The sequence below is a fragment of the Cottoperca gobio genome, chromosome 4 (assembly GCF_900634415.1).
Source record: "Cottoperca gobio chromosome 4, fCotGob3.1, whole genome shotgun sequence".
Lineage (NCBI taxonomy): Eukaryota > Metazoa > Chordata > Actinopteri > Perciformes > Bovichtidae > Cottoperca > Cottoperca gobio.
In genome coordinates, this window is record NC_041358.1 from 22,407,291 (window position 1) to 22,433,195 (window position 25,905).

The window sequence follows — 25,905 nt, forward strand, 5'->3', positions numbered from 1 at the left end:
GAGATATAAATACATTTTCATAAGAGAAACTAGAGTTATGTGCAGATAGTCTACAGTGTAACTACAAACATGTGTACCAAGTGTATTGTGTGCACAGATTTCACAGTTTAACTTAAGTATTTTAATTATACTCCTACTCCACCACAATTCAGAGGCAAATATTGTACTTAATTTACACAATATTTATTAGATAACTTTAGTTACTTTGCAGAATGACATTAACAATACAAAATATAATCAACAAATTGTTTATGTCTTATTATAAGACTTTATTGATCACCTGGGGAAATTCACAAGCTACCCAGACGTTTGTACAGTAATTAAAATGAATAAATAAATAAACATATATTATTCTGTACCTTTACTACTGGTATTTAAGTATATTTTGATGCAAATACTTTTGTACTTTTTTAAAGGCAAAATTGTGTAACTTGTAATATATAAGAATATTTCTACTATACTTCTATTACTAAAAGATCTGAGTACTTTTCCACCAATGCTTACATGCATAAAAAGCCCCTCATCCTACCTGCCCCCACCCCCCAAACACTGTCTTTGTTAAGACTTGTTCAAAGTCAAGATGTTTCTCAGATTTTTAACCTGATACTGCAGCACATCAGTAACAGTTCTTCACTTTGTATTACTGTTTTATTTTCTTTATTTTTATTGTTTCTTTGATTATTATTTTTATCTTATTATTTCATATGCTTTGTAACAATATCATTTCTTAAAATGCATACACTTTGTATATATATGAATACTTGTTTAAATAAATGAGGGTACTTAAGTACTAAACTACACGTTGAGGTAGTATTTCCATTTAATGCTTTACTTCTATTCTACTACAATTTAAAAGGCAAATATTTCTCTTTCTACTCAACTCCATTTATTTGATAACTTCAGTTACTTTGAAGATTCAGATTAATATCATAAAATATAATCACAAATAATTGATCATGTATTATTATTGGTTAGGATAAAACTTTATTGATCCCTTATTGAAACTCACAAGCTACCCGATACTACTATAGTATAGTAATAAAATAAAATAGTCACCAGCTGCAACTTACTTTAGGAACTTTTTACACTTCTACATTTTGACGGCAATACTTTTTGTAATTTTGAAAGCAGGACTTTTACTTGTAACAGCATTTTTCACTCTGGTATTACTACTTTTACTTAAGTAAAAGATCTGAGTACTTCGTCCACCACTGGATGTCACATGCTGGGAGTGAGGACAAAGGCCTTTCCCTAAACTGGGCGGGGAAGAATGAGACAACCCCGATGAACAAAAGACTCAGAGTTTCAGCAATCTTCAAGTTTTTATTTGTTTACAAAGTTAAGATTGCAATTTCATATAGTCCTTCCTTTAATGAGTAGAAAACCTTTTAAAGAATTAGTCGAAAGGCACAAATTTTACAATATATACATTTGGATCTAAATTATAAATATATAGAAAACAAAAGCACAACCCAGAATAAAAGTGCTGAACACGGTTTCTTTTTTTACAGAAAAAATAGGCTTTGTTTAAAAATACATACAATCAGTAGCATGTTTTTTGTTTCATTTTTTTGTTAGCAATAAATTATTTTGAGAGTGATAACATGTTGAAGTATGCAAACGGTGGAGAAACAAAAAAGATGGTTACAGTATACACAGAGCTATCCATCAAAGATCAGAAAAACAACAAGCTTGCAACAATCAATCATAACCCACAAGAGAACAGTAACTTGATTATGCCATTCTTAGTGCAAAATGATAATAAAACGATAAAATGCCTAAATACACTATTACTATGAATCTGTAAAGAAAAAAAAAACTAAGCTTTTTTTCCTCCTTATCCCTAAAATGCAAAAAAAAGCTTTATTTTTGTGACTATAAAACAAAATCGAAGGTAAATATTTTGCAGACTGATGTGTCGGAATGTGCCTGATGAGGAATATTAAAAGAATAAATGAATAAGAGTACCAGCCAAACATGATATAGTAAGATGCCGCAAATAAAAAAAAAAGAGTCTGAACCTAAAAATGTGTTACACTGAGGCTTGGACAGATCAATTGCACATATCAGTATAACCCAGGTGCGAATAGACTCAACAATCTGTCAGCGTTAACATGAATTTAATGTCCAACCCGAATAAAACTATCCACAGAAGAAGTTACTTAAAAAAGAAACAGCCGTTGATCTTTGCCCTAAGAAGGCATAAACATTTATAATCACTGACATGTTCACAAGGACAAACAACAAACCCATCACATTAAGTCTAAAACATAAATACAGCAAGAGTCACAGCACAGTTAAGAACAGAATAGCACATGTACTGGTTAGTTTCACCACGGTTATAAGGGGAAATTATATATTTCTGCTAAACGCCCCGCCGTCACACCTCTTGTAGGTTTCTTCCTGAGATTGATAAAAGGTCTGATATCTTAGAGCCAGTAACTTTACGGGGTGTCTGTGGAATACTTTGGTATCTCTCTGCAAACTATAGGCCTGACAAAAGGTCTACGAGTTGGAGAAACAATTGTACTTGAGAAAAAAGCAAAACTGACATGAGCAGAAATAAATCCAGACACTGTACAGCAGTACAGAACAGTGCAATCTTATTTGGTGGCAGGTTATAATAGAATTTGTTTTATAGTAATCTTGAAAACTAGAAACTTCCCTGACCAAACATTTCCATAACTATTCTAATAAGCAGGATAACATATCTAAAATCTAAATATCCCTTAAATATAAATAACAATAACTTTTAATAATAACGATGACTAAAACATCAAGAACGCATTGCGCTCATCCCGTGAAAACTTACTATACAAAAAGGTTGTATGCATTTCAGAATCTGTTTAACTAAAAGACTATGAAGCACAACAGAAATAAGAAGATTCATACCATGCAAAGGTAACCACAAAGCTTTGCCTGTTGAGCGTAAACAGTACTTAGGCATTTCTGTTTCACAATAAAATGTAGAATATGGTTTTATTGCTTTTTGATCACTTGAACTTATCCCGGCATTTTGTCATGAACCAACTACAGTGCATCGTTTTCACACAAAGATGGCCAGATCTCACAGGTCTTTAAATATGTACTATCATACACAGAGAACATCACAAGTCTGCACGTTTCAAATCTTTTTATAGTCTTGACGCCTGAAATGGAAATGCACTTATTGAGAAATTTGTCTAACACTAGCTATTTATAATCGCTAAAAACAACAACAGGATTTTCTTTTCAGACATCAAGACAATAAAAAGCTTGAAATTCTTTGTCATCCACTGTACTTAGAAACAAATGTTCATGTTTGTTGGTCAAAATGACACAAAACAACAACAAAGCACTCGAGACTTTCCTGAGAAATTCAAAATCAATCAAACCAGGAGTCACATCACTAAATGTTATTGTCAGCTTTTAAAAAAAAGAAAAAAAAAAGGGGGGGGGGGGGGGGGGGGGGCGGTGATAACATTTTTGGACACAATTTATATCCATGCTGCTCAATAATCCGTGCCGTACTGACCATGTAGCACAATGTCGCTCGCATCAACAGGGACAGAAAGACACAGAAAAAAGGACGAGTCCGCTGCTCTCGTTTTCAGAGCAGCTACACAGACAATCATACGAACACATACAGAGTTAATGGAGGCTTCTTCCTGAAACCCGCCACCAGCATAGTGTAACACAAACATCGACTGACTGACTGACTGACTGAGGGGGCTAAAAGTTAAATACAAATATACCATGTTTAAATTAAAATGAAAACCAACGCTCAAGAGTACAAATCTATACATTAGGCTACATGGATTTTTAAAGACTGCATTTATAGATTTCTCCAAAGGCACTGTTTGCAACAGCAGACTGCTCTTCCTCTCCCTTTTTCCTCACACTAGTGTTCATACAAGCAGGGAGAGAAACAATAGGGAGCATGTAGAAGAGAAAAAATGAAAACTGAGGCATTTCATGGCTTATCAGCTAAAAGATTTCATCTGTTTGCTTTTCCTCATCTTCCAGTTCAATGTATCTTTTGTTTCACTCAAACCAAGCCTTGCATACAGCCTTGTTTTAGTCAAGACAAACGGCCATGAAGCGAAGTAACAGTAAAGCAAAGTCTAATGATGTGGTTTTAACTGGTGAAAGGCATTTAGAGCTTCCAGCAACTTCACCAATCATACCTCGTAAAATCAGCAGCGGGAGGTTTATTAAAAGATTTCCACACCTCAATGAATGAGCTTTTGTTTTGACAGCTCGTATGTTCAATAAAATACAGTTTCTTCTTTTTTGTTTCACTTTTGTTTCTTTTTTTTTTATACAGCTGCCTTTCACACTTTGGTGCAGAAATCTGATATTGATGGAGCCCACAATCGCCTAAACAGCCTCAAGCAGGTGAACGCTACAGGTGGATAAAGAGAAGGGTGAGCCGAGTGCAGGACAGGCAGTGACGTGACTATAGGCCCTGAGGGGAGAGAGGGAGTAGGTCCGAGGGTGCGATCATAGACAGCAGCAAACAAGACACAATCTGCTTTAAAAGACAAAACTAAAATGAACTAAAGAAAAACAAAGTCCAGACGAGCTGTTGCCGTTTAAGCTCTTAGTCTTGTGGCCGGTACTTAATGACAGATTTGCGGTCCGAGCCGTCTTGTAGCATGCTGTTCAGAGCCTCGCGAACGTCTAGAGTGCCGGAGTGGCCGTTGGGTAAGGATAGCGAGTCTGACTGAGGGAGGAGATAGTTGGAAGAGAAGTGAGGGGAAGAGTTGGAAAACAGAGAGGAGGACGAGGACGGGCTGGAGAAGAGAGAAGAGGGGGATGATGTTGGGATGAGGCTGGAGGCGGGCAGGAGGCCGGCGGAGACGTGTGGAACCAGGTTGTTTGAGGTGGAGGACGCGGAGGAAGAGCAGGAGGAGGTAGAGGATGAAGGGCTGGCTTTCTGTGTGGGCATCTGGGGAGACAGGGGCAAGTCAAATAAATCTAACAAGTCTTGGTGGTGGTTATTGGCCAGCATGTTCGGGTTCCGCTGCTGTGTTGCCTGCAGATGCTGCTGCTGCTGTAGCAAATGAGGCTGCTGTATTTGTGCAGCGTGCTGAGCATTCTGTGCCGTCTGAGAGATCAGAGACTCCAGATTAAAGTCATCTGGGAATGCTGCAGAGTGTCCTGCCAAACTTTCCAGATTCAGTCCACCCTCCGTGGTGTCTGGGGAGGGAGATGGGGAGCCCACAGTCAGGTCCAAGATCTCATCCAGGGGATTCTTGGAGGACAAGTTGGGAGACAGTGTGGTCTGATGGAGTGGATGAAGTGTTGTGTTCTTCAGCTGTTGATAAGACGATGCAAAGGACTGTGGGTAAAACTGAGAGAAATTGGAGAGGATGCCAACCGGGTTGGGGACAGGGCCCTGGTTGGTGGTGGAATTGTTGGGCCAGCTGTTATGGGTCCTTTGCTGGGTTTGCCCGGGGTTTCTCTGTAAAGACAACAGGGGTACGTTCTGGGAGGGCTGCTGTAAAGTGAACTGGGCTTGGGCTTGGGCTTGCAGTCTCTGTAGCTGAGAGATGCTCCCAGTTTGCGTCCTTTGTTGAGCGTTTTGGTTCAGTTTCTGTTTGAGCTGACTCTGGGCCAGAGACTGTGCGAGGGACTGGTTAACCATGGGCTTATGGTTGAACAGATTGGACAGGAGGTGTTTGTTATCCTGCTCCATTTTACGCTTGCGGTCCTGAGCCACCCGCTGCTCCGCGGCCTGCTGCTCCCTCTCCTTTCGTCTCTTCTTCACCTCCTCGTCCATTAGCAACAGCTCCTCGCGCACACGGGCCACACAGTTCTCTGGGATCTTGATACCTGCGACAGATGAGGAGTACAGTCAGGTCACAGAAATACTAAAACAAGGTTCCTACATCTTTAAGCAAGTTAGATTTAAGACCGTTAACTTCACTCAAAATGAAATTGAACACCAACTACAATAACCAAAATACAAATCAATAGATTGATTTAAAATGTAATGTTTTTAGGTTATTGAATGCAATGCCTTTTACCAAATTAATTGTTAACTAAACACTTGACAAACCAAAGCAGAGATCTTCCTACGACGACGGCTTCATTTAAAGGTGATATCACAGCACTGAATATGCACCGCTACGTGCCTGTGATGCACCCTCTGTTTTATGATTCTAAAAATACATATCTACAGAGTATTGTTCTTCTTTATCTTTATACAATCTGTGTGTAGTGCACAGAGAATGTAGATCAAATAATGCTGTTGTGTTTTTATAGATGTCATGTTGAATTGCAACATTTTCTACATTTCTGGCCTCATAATTTCACAAGTGTCAAAGCAGTACTCAGGAGTTCATAGGAGACAAATCTGGAGTGTGAGCGACAATTTCATTTCCTCAATTTGGTGTCAGCATCACATTTTACCATCAAAACTCACTGACATCAGGTCATTCAAATTCACATTTGAGAACTTTTCCTCTTTTATCAATGAAGAAGTGCGAGAGACTTGAATCGGGGGGGGGGGGGGGGGGGGGGGGGGGGGGGTACTCACCGACTTGCTTGTTATGCTGTTTGGTTTTAAGGCGGACAATCTGCAGGATGCTGGAGCTGGTGACGTCAGACACCACATCGGACACACGCTTCCACACACGCAACAGAGCACCACACAACATGTGGTACTGACGGAGGCGCATTCCCTGCAGACACTCATGACCTTCCTCTATTTTCTTACACTTCCCATTCCTAGGGAAAGGACAGGAAAGACGAAGTCAAATACTTTAAGAAGACAACAAAAAGGGCACATACATTTCTTGCATATCCCCGTTTCAGGGAAACTACGGCAGGTTGAGGGACTAGGTTTTAAACACATGTACACATGTGAGAATTGCAGGTTATTTCTTCATGACTAGTTCTCAGGTGATCTGCAAATCCTTGGGAATGGCATCTGACCTTAAAACCACCCTGACTGAATTAGTAACAACAGCCTGATTGGATGCCTTGAGCCATTAATCCCAAAGGACATTGTGGATTCCTACTTACCAGTTGGCATGGCTACACTTCTTGAAGGAGAAGGTGAACTGGTTCTCCCAGCTGTCCCTGGCTTCCTCTGGAGTCACCTGGAAAAGGAAATGTACAAACACTCAAATCAGAAAATAACTCCACTACTCAGCTTAAAAAACAAACATTTTACCAACACAAAAACTTTAGTAATAAAGAGGTGTCTCTAAATTCAGTTCCATCTTGTTTATAGTTATTGTCAAGGACAAGATGACTATTGTGTTTGGTGCTAAAAGATCATTAATAATCACCTCGTTGTTCGTGTAGGGAAGGGACACAGTTACAGCTTTAATAAACAACATTACTACAAAATAACTTCATCATTCCCATTGTCCCATGTACACTCATCATGTTTTTGTTAATGAGTTGAGGAGTCTGTAGAATATTCCCACATTGAATATGTCCCACAGATCGAGAGTGCCTTGAACATTTCCTGGCTCAGTACTCCACCATGGCCACAAGGGGGCATCAGACTCCACAAACAGTACTTTATACTCCAGCTTTGTCTTACAAAAAACTCAAGACAATATAAGCTCACATATGACCTTTATAATATTAAGATGAAAGTAAAAATGTTTGTTTCTCTACTGTGTGGTGACATTGTTCAGTATATGGACACGGATATATATATATATAGACACAACTTTAAGCCAAATTGCTTCTTCAACAGACAATTGAGCCAATTACCTTCCGGTAACGCTGCTGCAGGTTGTCCAGGCTCTCGGGATGCGTCTGCTTGCCAATATTCGGCTTGTAGACAATGAGGTTCTTGCCTCTTCCTTGCTCAGCTAGGAGCACGCATGGGTGGTTACCTCGCAGCTGTGGAGAAGCCACACAGAGAGTGAATTATTTGCACCGTCTTGGGGACTCATAATAACCTTTCGGTGGACATCCATTGTGTCATCACATTGCTATTCTGTGAGGTCTGTATTCAAATAATAAATCATAAACATAGAGTGCCTTTTACAGTAGAGCTCAGGTTTAGTTTGCTTTTCATGGACTCACCTTCAGCGACAGGTAGAATCCGTCGTCAGGACCGCTGAGCTTCAGTGACCTGTTGAAGGCCTCGTCCCAGGGCATGCCTCTGTCCACACTGATCTACAGGGACAACAAGCAACAGAGACTTAAAACGTGCTGTGAAAGAGGAGGGACAAAGCAGCTGTACAACCACACACTGCTGAGTACTTCTTCTAACATATATTTAAAAACACCCAGAGATAGGTGGATTATGGAAGAATGGGCCGCAGTTGACAGACATGCAAAAGACCCCACCACCTACATAGGAGCAAGAAACACAGACTTTATAGTTGTTCAGCCTCTTTGTAGTTGTTTTATGTTCCTTAAAACTAGCTGTGCAGTATTCTGCCCACCTCCGACTTTGAAATGTCAAATGCAGGTTAGCCTGCAGCCGACAGTAAAAAGCAGAAGATATATATCGGTAATTATTCTGTTCTCAGCTGCCACTAGTGTCTATATAGGCCCTGGGCTAAGCCTGTATGATAACAGCCTTACTGCTGGAAGAGTGACATCAATCATCATATCATGCAGCGGAAGCTACTCAAGTTACCTCTGGGCCTGCAGCTTTTACCAAGTCTCTTTGTATGCAAAAAACTGCACAGTGTGAACCTCGTCACAAAACTCTTTGTGCATTCAAAGTCGTTCATTGGTATTTATAATCAGTGAAGACAGCTTAGCTGCCATTTAACATGAACTTTCATTGTTTTGGTCTATCGGGAGCCTTCAAGCCCTACTGGGTTTAACTCAAAAGAGAGAGCACAAGATTTGAATTTTTTAGGCATCATGCATATTCATAGAAATAACCTTCTGGTTTGTGACGTGTCATGCCTGAAGATCAGCCTGGGCCTGTGAATGTGCCTGTGCTCACCAGACTGTCTGGGTTTGTTTCCAGACTTTCAAAACCTTTATCATCAAAACCTAAAATTGCTCTATAAATGCAATTGCGAACAAAACAAAGGTTTTAAGAGTTCCTTTACACCCACAGCATTCAATGTATGTTGCTACTTTTTTTATGCATCTTATACAAACAAAAATGACGAAGGGATTGTTTGATTTCAGATATAAAAAAAATATTTTTGTTTTACGTGAGAATAAAACCTGATTACGTTGAAAATCAAGCACTTTCCTAATCGTTCTGCTTTTGGCTCCTTTAAAACTCTCGACTTCACAGATGTCTAGATTTGATACAGTAATGATATTTTGCCTGCAGTAGTCACAACACAGGCGGATCAGTGATGTACAATGAGTTTCAAAAAGGCCATCTAACAAAATACTTGAAATATGAGGCTATGAGGTGCTTACCTTATAGAGCACAACCTGTCCATCCTGAGGGTTTCCAACAGTCAAGAAAGTTTCCTGCTTCTCCTCGTAGATCTCATCGTTACCCGGGGCAAGATCTGTCAAGCGGCGCACAATAAATACTCACATTAGAAGATCAGGACGCATCTTTCTTTTTCAATCCCTTAAGGGCCAATCACATTCCAGTGTGCGGTATATGCTCACAGACAATTGAAGAAAGGAAACTGTTGTCAGTGTTTAGCAACGTAATGATGTAATTGGTTAATAACATACTTTGCGCTATGATAAGGGCCGTCCACACTAAGAACGATAACCATAAATATAACGTATTAGTGTCCACACTGATGAACGATAACGTTCTGTAATCAGTTGCGTCGCACACACGCTGCGCGCTCCTGCGGTGTTTGAGCCCAACAATGGATTTTGATGACGTGTTGATGCTGTACGTCTAGCAGAGAAAGATCCGGATATGAATAATAAGAATGAGAAAGAAAAGTATCTGCAGTAGTAACAAAGTAGTAACAGTTGAAAGATAGCTGCGAGGAGAGAGAGAGAGATGCTGTTTGTTTCAATAATTACGCTTTATTTCCGATAGAACACATGTCCAAATACCTGCATTTACTTTGCATTTATGTAAAACCTAAACCCATGCTGTGATTTGATTAATACTCGACCGCCATACCTAGGATTCCCATGTCATATTTGCCCTCCTTCTTATCCTTCTCGATTAGGTAGTCAAAGTTGTCAGTGAAGTACTGGAAGAGCTGGTTCTGCTTGTGGACCTCCAGGCCGAGGATGCGATTTAAGAACTTTGTGATGCTGCAGTCTGGGATAAAGATCCAACACAGAACAGTTAATTACATTAACGTTCATCTGAAGTATATACAATATGCCTGCATGCTTCTTGGGTACTCTACCTTTCTCAGTATTGATGCCAAAGCGAGGCTCCCTACAAAAGATGCCCACATCCATCATTCCAAGTTTCATCTCTGAAATAAAGAACAACACAGATGTTTTACGGATGTGATCGCAGTAAACTTTGTGCTGGTAACGTTGTTCTTCTGTTGACCGACGCTGACAGTCAACCAAAGCTCAAACATACCTCTGAAGAACATGGCTTCACTCCCGGGGTAGCTTTTGGGAGGGGGCACCTTGTTCTCTATGTGGCCGAGGATTGCTTTGGTGATTTTATCCAGAGCCTTGGTGCCGTACTGCAAGAGAAGGGACATGGAATTGGTATTGACAAACACATTCAGAAAGATCATTCAGCAACACAAATATAAAACTAAATAACGGTTTTGACACATATTTTATTTTCAGTTGTTGTTACATTTGCGTACCTTGTTCTCAAAATTGTACTTGCTCAGGTCTCTGGATTCTGTGGCTCTTCGGTCTCCGTGGGTTAATGCACCCTGCAAAGTGGATTAGCAACAGTGTTATTATTAGTATTAGGTTAACAGCCTTCAGAGCATCATCACACTAATACAGATGGACAAAGTGACGTGGGACAACGTTTGCCGTTGATCATCATAACACAACCTGACTTCACTGCTCAGCCTTGTAAGCCATTATAGGATTAACACAACCTTACAGTAGGTAACAGCCTGGACTTCAAGCCCTCTCGTTCTGCTCTTCTCATTAGAAAAGATACAGTATTTAACCTGATTGTGGAATACAGAAATCCTTTACAACAACACTACTGCAGGCACCGTTTTTAATAACCTGGAAATCTACAACTATGTTGAGCAAATATGTTTAATAGGTTTAATATAACTGGTGTTGACCAGTGGTGTGCATGTATCTACAGTACTTCTAAAACAAATCCCAGTCAAAGAACGAGGGATTGAACTGTGACAGTAGTCTCGCATGAATACGTCAAACATGTACATGAAAGAGGGTTTATTTAAGATCCCGGCCCGTGTTTGATTGTTTTCTATACTCCAGATTTGGAGACTGAGCAAAGTCAACAGCAGACCCATCCCACACAGAAAGATGTTGTGAGATACCAAAACAAAAATGGATGTCTTCGCCAAATATGACTACACTATTGATCTGGAGTGAGCCCGTTGCAAAGGTATTCAGCTGTCTAAGTTGAAGCAACTCTGCGCGTGTGTGTGTGTGTGTGTGTGCGTGTGCGTATCGGGTTCAGGCAGGCAGACGAGATGTAACCTATTCTTGATGCCGATTTACCGAGCAAGGCTGGCAAACCCATGAACGACTTCCTGGAACTCTTCTTGCTGTTTTTCCCCAAAAGAAATGTCATGCTGCGTCACTATGGAAATAAATTACGGCTAGTGCTCAAATGCATTGATAATTATGGAAAATAACCCAAGAGTTATAAATTATCCAGACAAGCTTCTTTTGCTTTTTCTGCTTATTCAGTTTTCCATTATTGAGCTGGTGAAGGGAAAGACCCAGAATCTCTTGAGGTTTGTGGAGAAAGGTTGAAGCAACTTTAAGCAAACCAACAATAAAAAGAGAGAGAGAACTCTCTATGGAGAGTTTCTGGGTTAGGGAATACCTCCAGAGGGTGAGGGAGGAGAGAAGAGGCAAACGGCAGAGTCGTTGGCAACAATCAATAAATACAAAACACAGATCCTTTATGTTTATAGGGGAACAATTCTTCTCACACGCCCAATGATAACAAGATGAAAAGGATTCACACACACACACACACACACACACACACACACACACACACACACACACACACACACACACACACACACACACACACACACACACACACACACACACACACACACACACACACACACACACACACACACACACCTATAAAGGCTATGTTTATTTACCAGGCTCTCCAGTCTCTTAGCCACGATGGAGGCAAAGCGTCTCTCCCCAGCCAACTCTGAAATGAGGAAGATGTACTCTGGGGCTGTCACTTGATTGGACCGATGGGTGCGACCTACAAATACAATGACAAGAGAGAATAAGTACAAGATGAGGACTACAGAGTGTATTTTACTGTGTACTTTGTTGTTAAAAGTGTATTGTAAAATGATGGATTTCAGCTTTGGAAAGTAACAAAGATGGACGAGCACCAAGTGTGATGATTGTGACGTTGTTGGCAAAAATATAGAACTCAGAATAAACTGAATGGAAATATCCTTGACAAACAAGGTATTAATTTCCTACGGTTTGAAATTACGCAACACTGGAATGGAATGAGTTGATGAAATGTCACTGCGACTTATCTTCATATGTCACCTTTAGTGCAACATCTCTGGTTTCAACAGACTTTATTGGTATCAAAAGCCAGACAGACGAAAAACAAGTTATGGATTTCATCTCAACAGGCTGCTTATTAGAAAAAGAAAAGTAAGAAGGGGATATTATAGGCGACATGATAATATTTGCAAGATCAAATGAGATCTGATCTGCAATAAATCCACAGTTTTACAGCATGTTTCAGTTCAAGATCCCCTGCTTGAACAGCGTCTTATTCACCAACAGCCAAAAGTCGAGGACAATTCCTCAGACTCTGTTATGAGGAAATAAAAATAACCGCCGCGCGTGTTAGAACACCAACCAACCTGCCGAACAAGATTCAAAATAAGGGTTTCACACTATGCTTAGGCTGCTAATGAAATTACTTTACAGCAAGCTACATATGGCAAACAATGTATTTATACACTCCTCTGTGATAGTGTGTGTGTGCATGTGTGAGTTGCAGCATTCAGAAATACCTAATGGATGCAGAGACATTTACAAATCCTTTCCCCTGCCTTGCAGCAGACGGATACTAAATATAATAAATACGGATACTAAAGAACTGCAACCCTTTTCAGTACAGAAGGTCAAAGGTTTAGAGCATATCATGTGGAATAACTGTGAGAATAATACCAGTAGTATTCCAGTGAGACAAGACAACTTTTGTTCTTATTTGGTAATCCTTGGCTTGCACATCAGAGCGAGATAAAACTAGGCAGGGCTTTATGAAGCGACCCTCTCCTGACCTTGAAGGCGGAACTACTCTACACATTTTTCTTTCAACAGTCCCGATACCCTTTGACCCAAAAACCTCTGCTTGTTCCGGCATATACGTAGACAGAGTCAAGCCCATCTTTCAATGTTACATCATGAAGTGCAGCAACGAAAAACTTGCAGCTCATTGATAAATAGTAGTAGTAGTGTATCGAGTTGTTTTTCTGAAAGAAGTAGTTTTATGTGTGTTTGACATTACAAATGAACAAAGTCATGAATAGGGAAAATAATACTGACTTATACACTCAAAGACTCATCGTAACATTACTTTTCCTGACTTACCAAATTGCTGAATGGCCCTGTCTGCACTCCAAGGCAGCTCCAAGGTCATGTGGACCCTGCGCCTCTGGTTTTTCACTCTCTTGTCCGCCTGCAGAGAAATCCCGGAGCTGGCCGCCTCTGAGATGATGGCCACCCACTGAAGGAAGGAGGGTTTGGATTATTAGTGAAGATCTTATTGAACAATGTTTATAAAGCCGTGCATTCTTAAAATGTCATGACCTATCTATTTGATTGGTGTATCTGACCTTCTCTGCACCCATGAAGCGATCCTTCTCCTTGATGTTAATGTGGTCGATGGTAAGATTCTGCTCAGCCCGTGACTCGTATCGGACACTGCCATCAGGACGCCGCACCACACGACCCTTACGACCAGTCATCTGCGGAAAGAATATCCGTCACATTGTCACTTTACTGAATTTAACATTGATTTAAGCGGTGACAGGTGAAGAAACATGCAAATACCACTTAAGCTTAAGCTCATTAGATGCCCGTGGCCAGGGAGTTTCTAGTTCAGCGTCTTAAGCCCGTACCTCTGAGACTTTATCTGGTCCTCCAAACTTATCGATGAGCTCGTCCAAGGTATTGAGAGGTAGTTCTTTTCCCAGCACGGATATTTTGTTGAGGAGGCCCTGCTTCATCTCCTCAATCCTGGCTGTGAACAGGAAGCAGAGCAGACATTAACCATGTGACCCTGATAGGCAAATAGTACTGTACCGAATGTCTTCTTTTGTCTTCATTCAAAGCTTCTATGGAGGTTTTTGAATAAAGCTTTGAATGTCTGTATTTCATGACATTATGGAAACTGATTCCACAAATAGCACACTAATGATATTAGTGTGGCCTAATCTTTATCTGATGTGCAGAAACACCTGGTTCAAACAGAATTAACAGACAAGCAAATAAAGAAAAGCTGAATGTCGATTTAGAATACGAATGCCAACGTTTTAAACTTTTTTCGAGACAGCCGCAGTCACAAAAACAACACAAAGTGAGGAACCTGACATCTCCCTACCTGTCTGGCAGCTAGTGTGGTTAACAAAGATGACATCATCATTGTCTAGCAGAGAGTCTGGTGAGGAGTTGGAGTCCGTGTCCATGCCATCGGAGTCACTACTGCTGTCATCGCTGATGTTGATCACACCACCGCTATCCACGGTGTGCTTCGGTACCTTGGGCTGGCGACCTCTAGGCTTCCCTGATTCAAAGCGATGACATGATATTACATTAAGAAAACGAGAAGTACAACTCAACAACACCTTTTTAGTAGTATCATTCAATGGGAGGCCAAGAAATAGAAGCAGAAAAATGGTGTTTCACATTGAATTAAGGCTGCAGGTGGTATGCTAACAACCAGATATACACACACACACACACACACACACACACACACATACAAACAACACTCTGTTAACTGTTAAATTAGACTGCAGGGCAAATGCCTGACGTGTCAGCTGAGCACTGGCTACATTTAATAAGAGTGAAAAAGGTAGTTTGGGAATAGTTCTAATACTATTTAAGGTGCACATGCTGGCTTTGTGTTCACTTACGTTTTCTTTTATTCCCTGGGGCTTTCTCTCTCCTCTGTTTCTCTGACGGAAAATGTTTTGTTACAAGAGACTGGAATACTCCCCTAAAGGAAAGAGGAAGAGGAGCAAAATAGAGAGAAACTTTTATTCTGACAGCAAAGTGATGGAGACAACTCAGGACAGTTAGACACTGCATACAGGACATTCCTGAGTTGGCCTCATTATATCTGATATTATAATCAGTTGTTGACAGGCAGATTAACATGTTGCGTGTTATCTAATAACTCAAACCTTCAGGCAAGTCTGCTGTGAGACGTTTAGGGGCAAACAAGTTCAGATGACTCATCACACGAATCCTCCCTTTCTTGTTTTCCGTCGATGATGTTGTTAACTAAATGAACATTTGGTTTAGTTGAGAATAAATGGTGGGAACTTTAACTGCTTACTGTATGTTTGTCATAGCACTGACTTTATGTGATGTTAGGTGACCTTTTCATAGAATGTATGTGGTGAGGGTGTGTTCTCCCAGACTGCAATAGCTTCCAGCTAACAGACAAAGGGAGGAGTTCAGAGGGTGCAGTCACCCAGTGAAGACAGTTTTTCTTTTCAATTAATATTCTTTCAAATGAACACACAGACATATAAACAAACAAATCCACAGAAATCCTTTTTACTCACTCTGCTGCAGAGACAAATCTGTCGAGCTGCCCGTCATTCTCATCCAGGACCTCTCTGGTGCGGGACTCTCCGGTAGACTGCAGCCCAATAACGATGCACTGTGGTGGAGGTGAAACAAATGCACATCAACAACCAAATAAAATTAAAAAAGTACCAATATCTTAATGATGATTGTAGATCCAACAAATAACATCCACAACACTGCTGATCTTATGCAGACAAAGCAAAGTATTGGCAAAACTATGCTTCAAACGGCAACAAATTAACATTACAAAAAAAGGTATTCTGTGCTTGCAGTTCTCTTCACTTCAGCTCCTGCTGGGATCTTCCTCTGGGTTATTTATAGTCTTCTAGATTATACATACAATATGACTCGGTGTGTCAAGAGTGTGTTGTGCTGACCTTTCCAGCCAGCAGCTCTTTTTGGGCCAGCTCTACCAGGCAGCGAACCTTGGCTGCGATACAGAGGTATTTGAAGAAGCGCTGGTGAGACGACCAGAACTGCCCCCACAGAGACTTCCTGCTGACCAGGCCCAGCTCATCAGCTGCACGCATGAACACCTGCAACGCCTCCGCCCACTGGACACAGATTCCAGATGTGAATAGTCACACACACACACACACACACACACACAATACCAAAAATTATACACAAATATAGTAGACACAGGCGTGAAGCTCACCAGTATGGCAGCTTTGTTATAGACCAGTTTGAAGTCACTGTCCAGTCCGATCTCTTCAATGCGGAAAGACACCCCTGAGAAGCTCAGCTGCCTGGCGATGTACATCCCGCTCACTTTCATGTCCATGGCAACGATCTCCATAGCACCTACACCTCTGTTTACAAACAGCATATAAATGATTTAGCATAACACAATCACGGATCAACCAGCTACAACCTCAAACTGATTGGAAGGCATTTGAAGATATGTATCCACATGATTAAAAGGCTCTCGGAAAACATAATACTATTGAGGAAAACTCTGCAACGTGTCACCCTACAAACCTTTTCTCGATGGCGTGCAGGAAGTCATCAAAGGCTCTGAAGGGCGTGCCCTCACCCCAGATTCCCAGGCGGCTCATATAGATCATGTTCTTTGGCTCAGAGGCACCTGGGGCAGAGATAACAAAATAAATATTCAAAAATCCTCAGTTGTACTGCATTACGTGTATGAGTGTTTGTTTATTTTGTGTGTCAGCCCACCTGTGGCACTGGCATACACCACTCTGGCCCGTGGCAGCTTGTTTTGCAGGTCAAGCACTGCCTTGCCCATCTTTGTAGATGTGGCATTCTTGGCTTTGTGGCATTCATCAAAAATGATCTGCAACGGGAAAGGTCAAGGGCAAACAACGCGGACATGGAAAACCAATTTGTGTTAGAAAACTGTTCGATGTGAGGCTGTTAAAATGAAAGGATACAACTCCGTCAAAGTCTGGCTTGCACCAGTCTAGGATCTGTTTAATTCTCGTCCGGTGCTGCCCTCCAGCCTGGCTCTCTCCAATCAGCGCAGAGTAAGTTGCAAAGAGGACTCCTTCTGAGGTAGCTGTGTCTCCATACTTAATCTACAATAACAAATCAAACAGTCGAAAGAGGAGAGTATTCGTGAGATATGCATTAAGATTTAGAGACAAAACAAATTATCTCAGCTCGTCACACTATTTACACCTGGACTCACCTTGTTTAAGGCATGCACAGGAATAGTCTGTGCATCTATGTCTTTGAAATCTCTCTCTGCATCAAATTTCAGGTCATTGGATATGCTGAACCTGAGGGCAGGAGCAGGAAAGTCAGTCATTCAGTCGGATTCAGCACAAACTAGCCTCTACATGCTCAGTATATCCTCTATCCTCTTATCTAGAAATCTCTCTTACCATAGTGCTTTCTTCCTTCCCTTAAGGTAGTTCTCCAGGATGATACCTGCCACAGTGCGTCCCTTTCCAACCCCTGCCCCATCTCCGATCAGGAAGCCTGCCCTCTGGTTGTTCTGCAGGATAACCTCGTGTTGCTGAGGGTGCACAAAGAGCAAATGCATGAACAAAGATCCCTGCATAATCAAAACATTAATCATTCACAGTTACACAATGAATAAGTGCTTCATGAACTGTGTGTGTACCTGGCAGGCGTAGATGATGGCCTCTAGCTGCAGAGCGGACAGTCGGCCACAGTTAATAGTTGACTCGGGGATAGACAGAGTGTATGTGATGTCAGGAGGGGGGACACTGGATAGCGTGCTGGTCTCCACCACTATGTCAGGATGAGAAATTCCTATAGTGGCTGGGGAAAAAAGAAAACAGCAGTTTAAAGAAGGGAACATTTTACAAACCTCTTTAATAGCAAACTGTGCAAAGTGTCGTGCCATATTAGGAAGAAAACTGTAGATGAATTAATAAGTAACTGGATGTTGACATTCAGTCTAGTGGCCTACATTTGGAAGGTCTGTACTCAGCATATGTGTCTACATGTCCCAATTCATCCGTCTCCTCTTCCTCAGCATCCTCTTCCTCCTCTGGGGGTGGCTGAGTTCTCTGGGGCTGGGAACAACAAAGAGACTTCAGTAATGTAACACACATTAATAAACAGCCACATATGGGAGTTACGCTTCTCGTTTCAGCTTAGGTGAAGACGAGTTAGGAAAGACACTGTAGCTGAAAGTCAGAGGCAGGTGAGGAGTTAGTAAAAGGGTTAGCACAGCACATACAGAGCTCCTCATCAGGGAATGGTAACGAGCGCAAGAGCAAAATAACAGATCAAATTGAAAGGTGTGTAATACCAGCTGAAGCAGAATGAATGAGAGCTTTGAAACACGTCTAACTGCAGACAAAAGAGTGCTTTACATATTCAGGCTACGTCAGATTACTGTTATCTGAGAAACTGGAAATGCAAAAGGGTCCCATTTTGACAGGTTAATATTACACTGTCTATCCTTGTCACATAGACTATTCGAAAAGACTGCTGAATGTCCAAATCATGCAATATGCAGCAATGCTTTCATCATCTGTGGTAATACAGACATGCCAAAGAAGGCACAATTACAATTTCATTCATCACATGCTAGTAGCTTTATGTACTGTCAAAATGTGGCCCTCAGCGTTCGATTAGTGGCATTTTATGCTGCTATGAAAAACAGTCTAAGCCTCATCTTGTATTGTGAAACACACAGGTCAATAATCGCTGCACACTAGACATAACAATCTGAATATCTGTGCATTATTGAGAACTGCCATTAGGCTCATCTAGTTAGAGAGCTTGGTTTCATTTGAACATCAGATTAGAGGGGTTGGTGTGGCTACCTGGAATCCTCCTAAAGGTGGGGTGCTGATAATAGCAGTTATATCATCCAAACTGGCCAAGCCATGAAACCTGCTGGTGCCATTCAGCTGTCAACAAAACATAAAATGAAGAAATACAAAACACAAATGAAAACAGTGCCAAATTCACAACATAAGAGTAACAAAAAACATGAGTAATCCTTGAATGTGTGTGTTAAGTATATATGAATGTGCACGATAGTGTGTTAGCACTTCATAGATGTCTGATGAAGCAGCACTCAACAAAATGCAATTTGTTGTCTGGCGATGAAAAGCCAACGACAACAACAACAACAACAACAACAACAAAGGGCAGATAAAGCCGTGTGCGTCTGGGAAGCATAATAGATGAAATGAGGGCAGAATGAAAAGGAAAACATAAAAGACTTTCAGAAGGCAGGAGAAATGAATGTTCTCCGATTCATATCAAAAAGATATCTTTGGACCCATCTAAGTCAAAGAGGACTCAACAGCAATGTGAGCTGGGATAGGGGAACAACGCTCAACAAAGTCGCTCCTCTCAGATCACCGACGATATACTACACTTCAATGAGCTTCTTCTAAAAGTGACAGGTAATCAAAAACAAAGGTTATTATAATTCACAGTCTCATACGGATCTCCATAGTGGCCGCTAATCTGAAGATACTATTTTGTGTACCACGATCAACTTGTATGAGAAGTACTAAACAAAAAATATGTTATTGAAATCAAAGACTTTTTTCAACTATAGAAGTCATGTGGAGCCAATGTGATCAAGCCTCCTGAAGCGCTCTGCTGGCAATTTTAAAATAGCTGGTAACAAATGGTTTCATTCATTCAATATATTATAGTATATACATTGTGAGAAAAATGTATGATTTGTGTGCACAATGGTCTCAACTGAGCAAAGGAAGAACTGTTCAGAGTTGCAACCCTTTTCCACAGGCTCAGTTTTATCAATTGATCCGGTCTCTGTAATGTCACTATACGTTTGTGCTTTCAGGATTTTACAGATGGGAGTAAGAATATCATTATTTTAAACCGCTGTATAAGGTTGCAAGATACTATGGCTGTTATGGAGACCAGAGATAGTTATTGTGGAGAAGGCAAACTTGAAGAGAGCGTGACCCCTGTGTGTATTTGTATTTTGTAGTAAGTGTCTGTGAAGCATTATTTGTCTAAAGGTTAAAAAAGGTTATTTGAGGATGCAGAGTATTAGCCATGGTTCAAATATACAGCAACTGATCATTGCAATTAATTACTTCCTGAGGAGATAATTGATACAAATTGGCTCAAATCCATTACGCAACAAATGAGTGGCTAACAAGAGGGAAATCCTTTGTTCGGCCATGGTATCACGAGACTGTCAAATTAAACATTAGTAAAAGAAAACAATTGTTTTCCATAGATTGCACTGAAGCCTGGGTTCCAACAGAGTTGTAGCTGCTGTTGGCCCTTTCTGTATTTTCAGGAGAATGAACACGATCCCAGCTACACCATAAAAGTCCCATCTGATAGTGTCATGTAGCACCCTTGTGTGTGAGTGTGTGTGCTACTGACCTCAAGCTGGCTCTGTGCTGGTGTGGTGGTGGTACTAGTGTTGACGTCCCAGAGGGTGGGCACTGTGTTCAGGTTGTCTGGGCTGATGAAGGGCTGGGCATCAGCATACTCTGACAGTGAGTCAGCCGGAGAGGAGAACAGAGAGTTTGTAGAGAGGTCATCAATGCAGGACAGGTCCTGGAGGCAGAGGAAGAGGAAGAGGAAGAGAGGGTTATGTTTAACCTCTGAAACATCTGGGGCAGAGCAGCAAGTCAGATTTTCTTCGGCTTACAAAGAGTTTAATATTGTGAAAGTAGCATGTAAGATACCCAAATCAAAACCAATGTATGCAACCACGGACAGACACAGGCTTTCCAAGTACTCCCATTAGCATCAAGCTTCATGGGAAAATAAAAAGGACTGTAAATCATAACTATAGATCCTATAGCAGACACAACACACAGGTTGTGCAGCAGAGGAATAATATGTGTAAACCTAAGAAAGAAAAAAGGTGTATGGATGGGAGGGAACCTCAGACAATAAAGGTGGCCTATTCATTCTGGATTTCAGCCAATACTGCACTCTTTTGAGAGTAACACGAGAAGCCTAAACAAAATCTAATCACACACAGATGTGTGAGAGTGAGCACGTAAAATAGAAAGCGAGGGGCAGGCATAATGAGAGTGCTTGTGTCTGTGTGTGTGTGTCATTTCAGCTATGGCTGCCTTCCAGTCGCCCCTCTATTCATATCCTTTCCAAGCCATTAGCATGCCATGTTCTTTAACTAGCCTCTCACAGGCACCCCTCGACCCCCCTGAGACTTATAAACATGGATGTGGGGTGATAGGGATTGAGTGATGGGGAAGGGGGGGGGGGGGGAGAATATGGTAGACAATGACAAACTGAACAGAGGAGAATCTGTTTTTGGAAATGGGAGTATGCATCTCCATTTTACTGTATGTGTTTGCCTGTGTGTAGTCCTCAATGTGTGCATGTATATTTATACTCTGTGCACCATGTGTGGAAGTTCCCACACCCCCATGTTCCAACTAAACCCTCCCAAGGACCATGATGCAGTATGACTACTACCAGACTATAATACTACAGTTTAACTCACTTTAAAAAAGGGATAGTTCCATGTTTTTGGAGAAATGCTTATTCACTAAGATGAGAAGATGGATCTCACCTTGGTTGGTTAGTCTGAGCTGTATATATGAATCTACCACCGGCTAACTTAGCTTAGCACAAACAGTTGACAGGTAACCAGCAGAGTCCAGAAGGTTACTGGTCCTGACAAAGAAATAGTCTGGCATGTAACCCCCATAAAACAAATCAAATTATCACTTTTTTGTGAAGATTAAACAAACAAAATCTGCTTACAGTGCCTTCATATTAAGAGACATATATTTAAACATGCAAACTGTATCAATCTTTTCATCCAAATCCTGGCGAGAGAGCGAAAAAGCATATTTCCCAAAACGCTGAAGTTGTCCTTTAAAGGCCTGGTTGTCTGTGTTGTAAACTACTCTGTATAAATATGTGCTGATCTTGAATGTTATTTAACAGTTAGTTTACATATCTCTGCAACTGTGCTGCATTTAAACATGATTACATGGTTTTCTTACAGCTCCTCCAGAGTGACACTTTTTCCATATAGAAATACTGTACTGCCACAAGCAGTGATGAGTGGGGTTGAGCATCTTATTATGACTGTAGATGACTATTAAAGATAGGGGAAAATATATGCTGTGAGAACCCAAAGAAAAACATTTCTGAACACATTGTGATGCTGCTATCTCAACAACAGGCTGCTTCTGATTAATGCGAGAAGCTGTGCCGACCTCTGTCGTAGCTGACTGTTAGCCATTACTCGCAGTTCAGCTGAAAATGTTTCATAGGCATGAGAAGACAATAAGCAGAGCCCTTATGTTAACATGACTAAATCATGTGGGAATGGGGCCGAGTGAGGGTGGTGAATAGCAGGCAGACAAACACCGGCTCACTACTTACAGATACATGTGTATATTTTTGCCCTCTGACGTAACGGGTGGATGTTTGTGTATTGGAAAGAGCTTTTCCAAGGGTACATCACTCAGCTTATCAGTGTTTGCTGGGAGCTATATGAGTCTTCAACTCTCTCACCCTACCTTTCTCTTTCCTTTTCTCCTAGTGTGTGTGTGTGTGTGTGCGTGTGCGTGTGTGTGTGTGTGTGTGCTTCAATGAGGGCAAGATCAGACATGAGCTCAGAAAACAGGCTCTTCAAAATGTTTTCAGACAGCTGAGTGAAACAACTGCCTTTTCTAGGGGGACAGAGGGGGAGAGGAAGAACGGGTACCTGGAACATATCACTACCAGTCCCCAACACGTAGCCTGTCAATTTCTAGGTTTCCTTTCTCCATTTTCTTTATTTATCCCATCAGCTGTGTGTGTTTGTATCCCATCCCGCATCACCAGAGGCATCATTTCTCAGAAGCATAATTGTGGAAACACACCGATGAGCACATAGACAGATGTATTTCTGCATGGAAAACAGTGTTGGTTTTTTCTTCTGCAGCAGAGTAGATCACAACCAATTAATAAAACAAGTTAGTAGAAGAGTAAAATAGATTAGATATGAAAATACAGCTTAACTTGGGTTATATTAAAGTTAAGGGCTGTCACAGTAGCTTTGCTTGCTTCATTACACTGAATTAATTCAAATCAATGTTCAAATATGTGATTTGTATTGAGACCTGCAGGTCATTGATCTGTGTTAAGTTACGATGTGACTTCTGGGTTTTCCACATCATGTAAATTCATGTAACAGGGCATACTGCGCTGATGCAGTGTTGTTATTAAGAGGCCCAACAGTCTTGATACAGAAGAATAACTGAAAACTGCAGCAGGTTGGTTGACGCCAACCAATACACGGCCGACCCCAGTACCATGCTAATCGAGTTGTTAAGCAGAGCGTAACACAGGCAGCAGTGTTTGTCCCCCGGCAGGCCCGTACCGAGGGCTAGCTCATCTGCTGTTGCTAAGAGTGGGTCCTGCCGAGCAGAGATAAGGCTTGAATTCCAACTGCTCTGATGGTAATCTGGCTCCCTCCACAGCACACAGCCACACAACTACTAATCCTGCCTCTGAATCCAAAAAAATAATAATCTGAATGAGTGTGTGTGTTTCTTTTAAATATAATTTTCAGGGAATTCAATCTGCTTTAATTCTTTATTGTAATTTCTGAGAACAGTAAGGAAAGAAATCACAGTATGTGTGTACAAGTACACAGAAGAACATGCGAAAGCCCACGTGCACGTTATTTGTCCATTCTCCTTTCACATGTTCTTTTTTTCACTACCATTTTCTCCTGTGCTAGGAATGCTAAAGCCCGCAACATATTGTCCCCCCAAAGTTGAAACCACAAGCAAATACTGCCATCTTTCTGACCACTGGTCTATAACATGGAGCTATCTAAACAACCTTGTACTCATGAAGAAACACACACACACACACACACACACACACACACACACACACACACACACACACACACACACACACACACAAATGTACTTTACATCACTTCGTGTCACCACAGAAGCGGTAAATTGTATTTCAGTGTCTGGATGATGACAGCATGCCGATGATTAATAGAGACACACAGCAATGAAAAACAGAAGCAACTATCCCAACTAGAGCAGAGCTTGATGGTTGTTGTTGAAGGTGTTTTTTAGCTCGAAGAATCAGGACAATATTAGCAATTACAAAACAGTGAAAAGACATTTAACTATGCGACTTGTGCAGCTTCGGTTGAAGTGAAAAGTAATATAATGACTACAATGACACTGGTTATGACACCTATGATAAGTTCAGGCGCTACCACACAAGGAAGTCTAACAGCCCTATCTTTAAAAAACTATTTCCATGGCTTGTGCACCTCTCTTTGTCTGTAAATGTTGCTCCTTACTATTAAAGGAAACAGTCTCTAATCATTAAACGCCATCAATGATGATAGGTGTGTATCATAACAGACCACTTTTGTTCAAATATACTGTATGTATAGTTCATCAGATAAGAACCGTTCTTGAACAAATGTCCTTAAAAGAATACGTTCAGTAGAAGCAGCTTGTGTTTCCTGATAAGCTCCACGGTGTTACAATCACAGCCTCTCAAATCAAATTAAGAAATGTTGTTAGCGCAACAAATCTAGTAACAAAAAAACAGAATAATGTGATGCAACTGTTTTCTTGTTACTAGATTAGTTTGACCTATTTTCCTCCAAATTGGGTATGGTCAAATCCTCTGTATTGTAGGTCTTGTCACTGCTAACGCCAGTGTTGTTCAGGGGAATATATGGACAGCCACAGGGCTCCTGTGACACTCATGCGGTTGCCAGCTGCTACTTCTCACCAGACTTTGCTTTGGCATGTTAGAAATGTCGATAACAGTTGACATGTCAACATGTTGCTGGTTTAACGACAAGGACATGATTCCTTACCGACTTTCCACCTGTAAAGACCCCTCAATAATTTTTGATGCATGACCGAGATGAAGCCTGACAATTTATTGAACCAATCTAAGAAAGAAAGGACTTTTTCTGCCATTAGTTTAGTTACTGCTACATATGAGAGGCTAATGTTTTCCCCCTGCTATCAAAAAGCAAATGTCAGGTAAGAACTACTGTATATAGTCCTACGCCACATCCTGTTCAACTCAATAACCTGCTTTAGCACAAGGCCAGGCCAAGGCCCCAGACAGGCAGGCCCCGGGCTTTCCCCTCCTACACACTGCCAGCTTTTCCAAGGCCAGGAAACAAGTCACCCTGTCTTCACACCCACATAGACAAACACCTCAAATGACCTTATAATCTCTCCCATACGTTTCTGTCATCTCTTACTTATTCCCCCCCCATTTTTAAAATGCCATCCCCTTTGTTTCCCATCCCATCTCTGTCACCTTTTCTCCCTGCCCTTTCAGCCTCTCCTTGTGTTTATTTTAGTTTTGTTTTCCCACAGAATTCTGCAGCAGGAAGGCCTTTTAGAGCAGCAACTGTGACACTTTACCCTCTGGGCCTTTTTATGCCAATATGCCATGGCTCTTGTTTGCAATGTAGGTAGTGCAAAAGGACCTAGCATAACCCTGCCAATGAAACGAGCAGTTGCACAGCGCTACCGTCTTATCCGTCAATTTCATGGTTTATAATCAGCTGACTAAAACAACCCCCACTCCAGGCTCTCCCCTCCGGGTCAGCTGTTAACC

At 41.2% G+C, this 25,905-nt stretch overlaps 1 protein-coding gene across 4 annotated transcripts in view; it reads right to left on the reverse strand.

Annotated features, from left to right (window-relative positions):
* Positions 1-1,303: 1,303 nt before the first annotated feature.
* Positions 1,304-25,905, reverse strand: part of sbno2b (strawberry notch homolog 2b) — a 59,369-nt gene continuing 34,767 nt past the window's right edge. For 3 of the 4 annotated variants that reach the window (XM_029429069.1, XM_029429072.1, XM_029429073.1), the window contains 28 exons: positions 20,689-20,865; positions 19,131-19,217; positions 18,266-18,371; positions 17,954-18,114; positions 17,712-17,845; positions 17,516-17,606; positions 17,259-17,402; positions 17,044-17,161; positions 16,846-16,951; positions 16,523-16,676; positions 16,242-16,418; positions 15,840-15,937; positions 15,183-15,265; positions 14,648-14,830; positions 14,166-14,287; positions 13,881-14,012; positions 13,636-13,771; positions 12,162-12,274; positions 10,686-10,757; positions 10,448-10,556; positions 10,263-10,334; positions 10,028-10,171; positions 9,349-9,443; positions 8,035-8,127; positions 7,717-7,848; positions 7,012-7,088; positions 6,524-6,714; positions 1,304-5,817 (listed from right to left, as the gene is read on the reverse strand). In XM_029429069.1, the coding sequence (XP_029284929.1) occupies positions 4,583-5,817; positions 6,524-6,714; positions 7,012-7,088; positions 7,717-7,848; positions 8,035-8,127; positions 9,349-9,443; positions 10,028-10,171; positions 10,263-10,334; positions 10,448-10,556; positions 10,686-10,757; positions 12,162-12,274; positions 13,636-13,771; positions 13,881-14,012; positions 14,166-14,287; positions 14,648-14,830; positions 15,183-15,265; positions 15,840-15,937; positions 16,242-16,418; positions 16,523-16,676; positions 16,846-16,951; positions 17,044-17,161; positions 17,259-17,402; positions 17,516-17,606; positions 17,712-17,845; positions 17,954-18,114; positions 18,266-18,371; positions 19,131-19,217; positions 20,689-20,865 (4,542 nt within the window). In that variant the 3' untranslated portion in view covers positions 1,304-4,582. The remainder of the gene's footprint in view (positions 5,818-6,523; positions 6,715-7,011; positions 7,089-7,716; positions 7,849-8,034; positions 8,128-9,348; positions 9,444-10,027; positions 10,172-10,262; positions 10,335-10,447; positions 10,557-10,685; positions 10,758-12,161; positions 12,275-13,635; positions 13,772-13,880; positions 14,013-14,165; positions 14,288-14,647; positions 14,831-15,182; positions 15,266-15,839; positions 15,938-16,241; positions 16,419-16,522; positions 16,677-16,845; positions 16,952-17,043; positions 17,162-17,258; positions 17,403-17,515; positions 17,607-17,711; positions 17,846-17,953; positions 18,115-18,265; positions 18,372-19,130; positions 19,218-20,688; positions 20,866-25,905) is intronic. The other variant, XM_029429070.1, reaches the window with a different exon arrangement.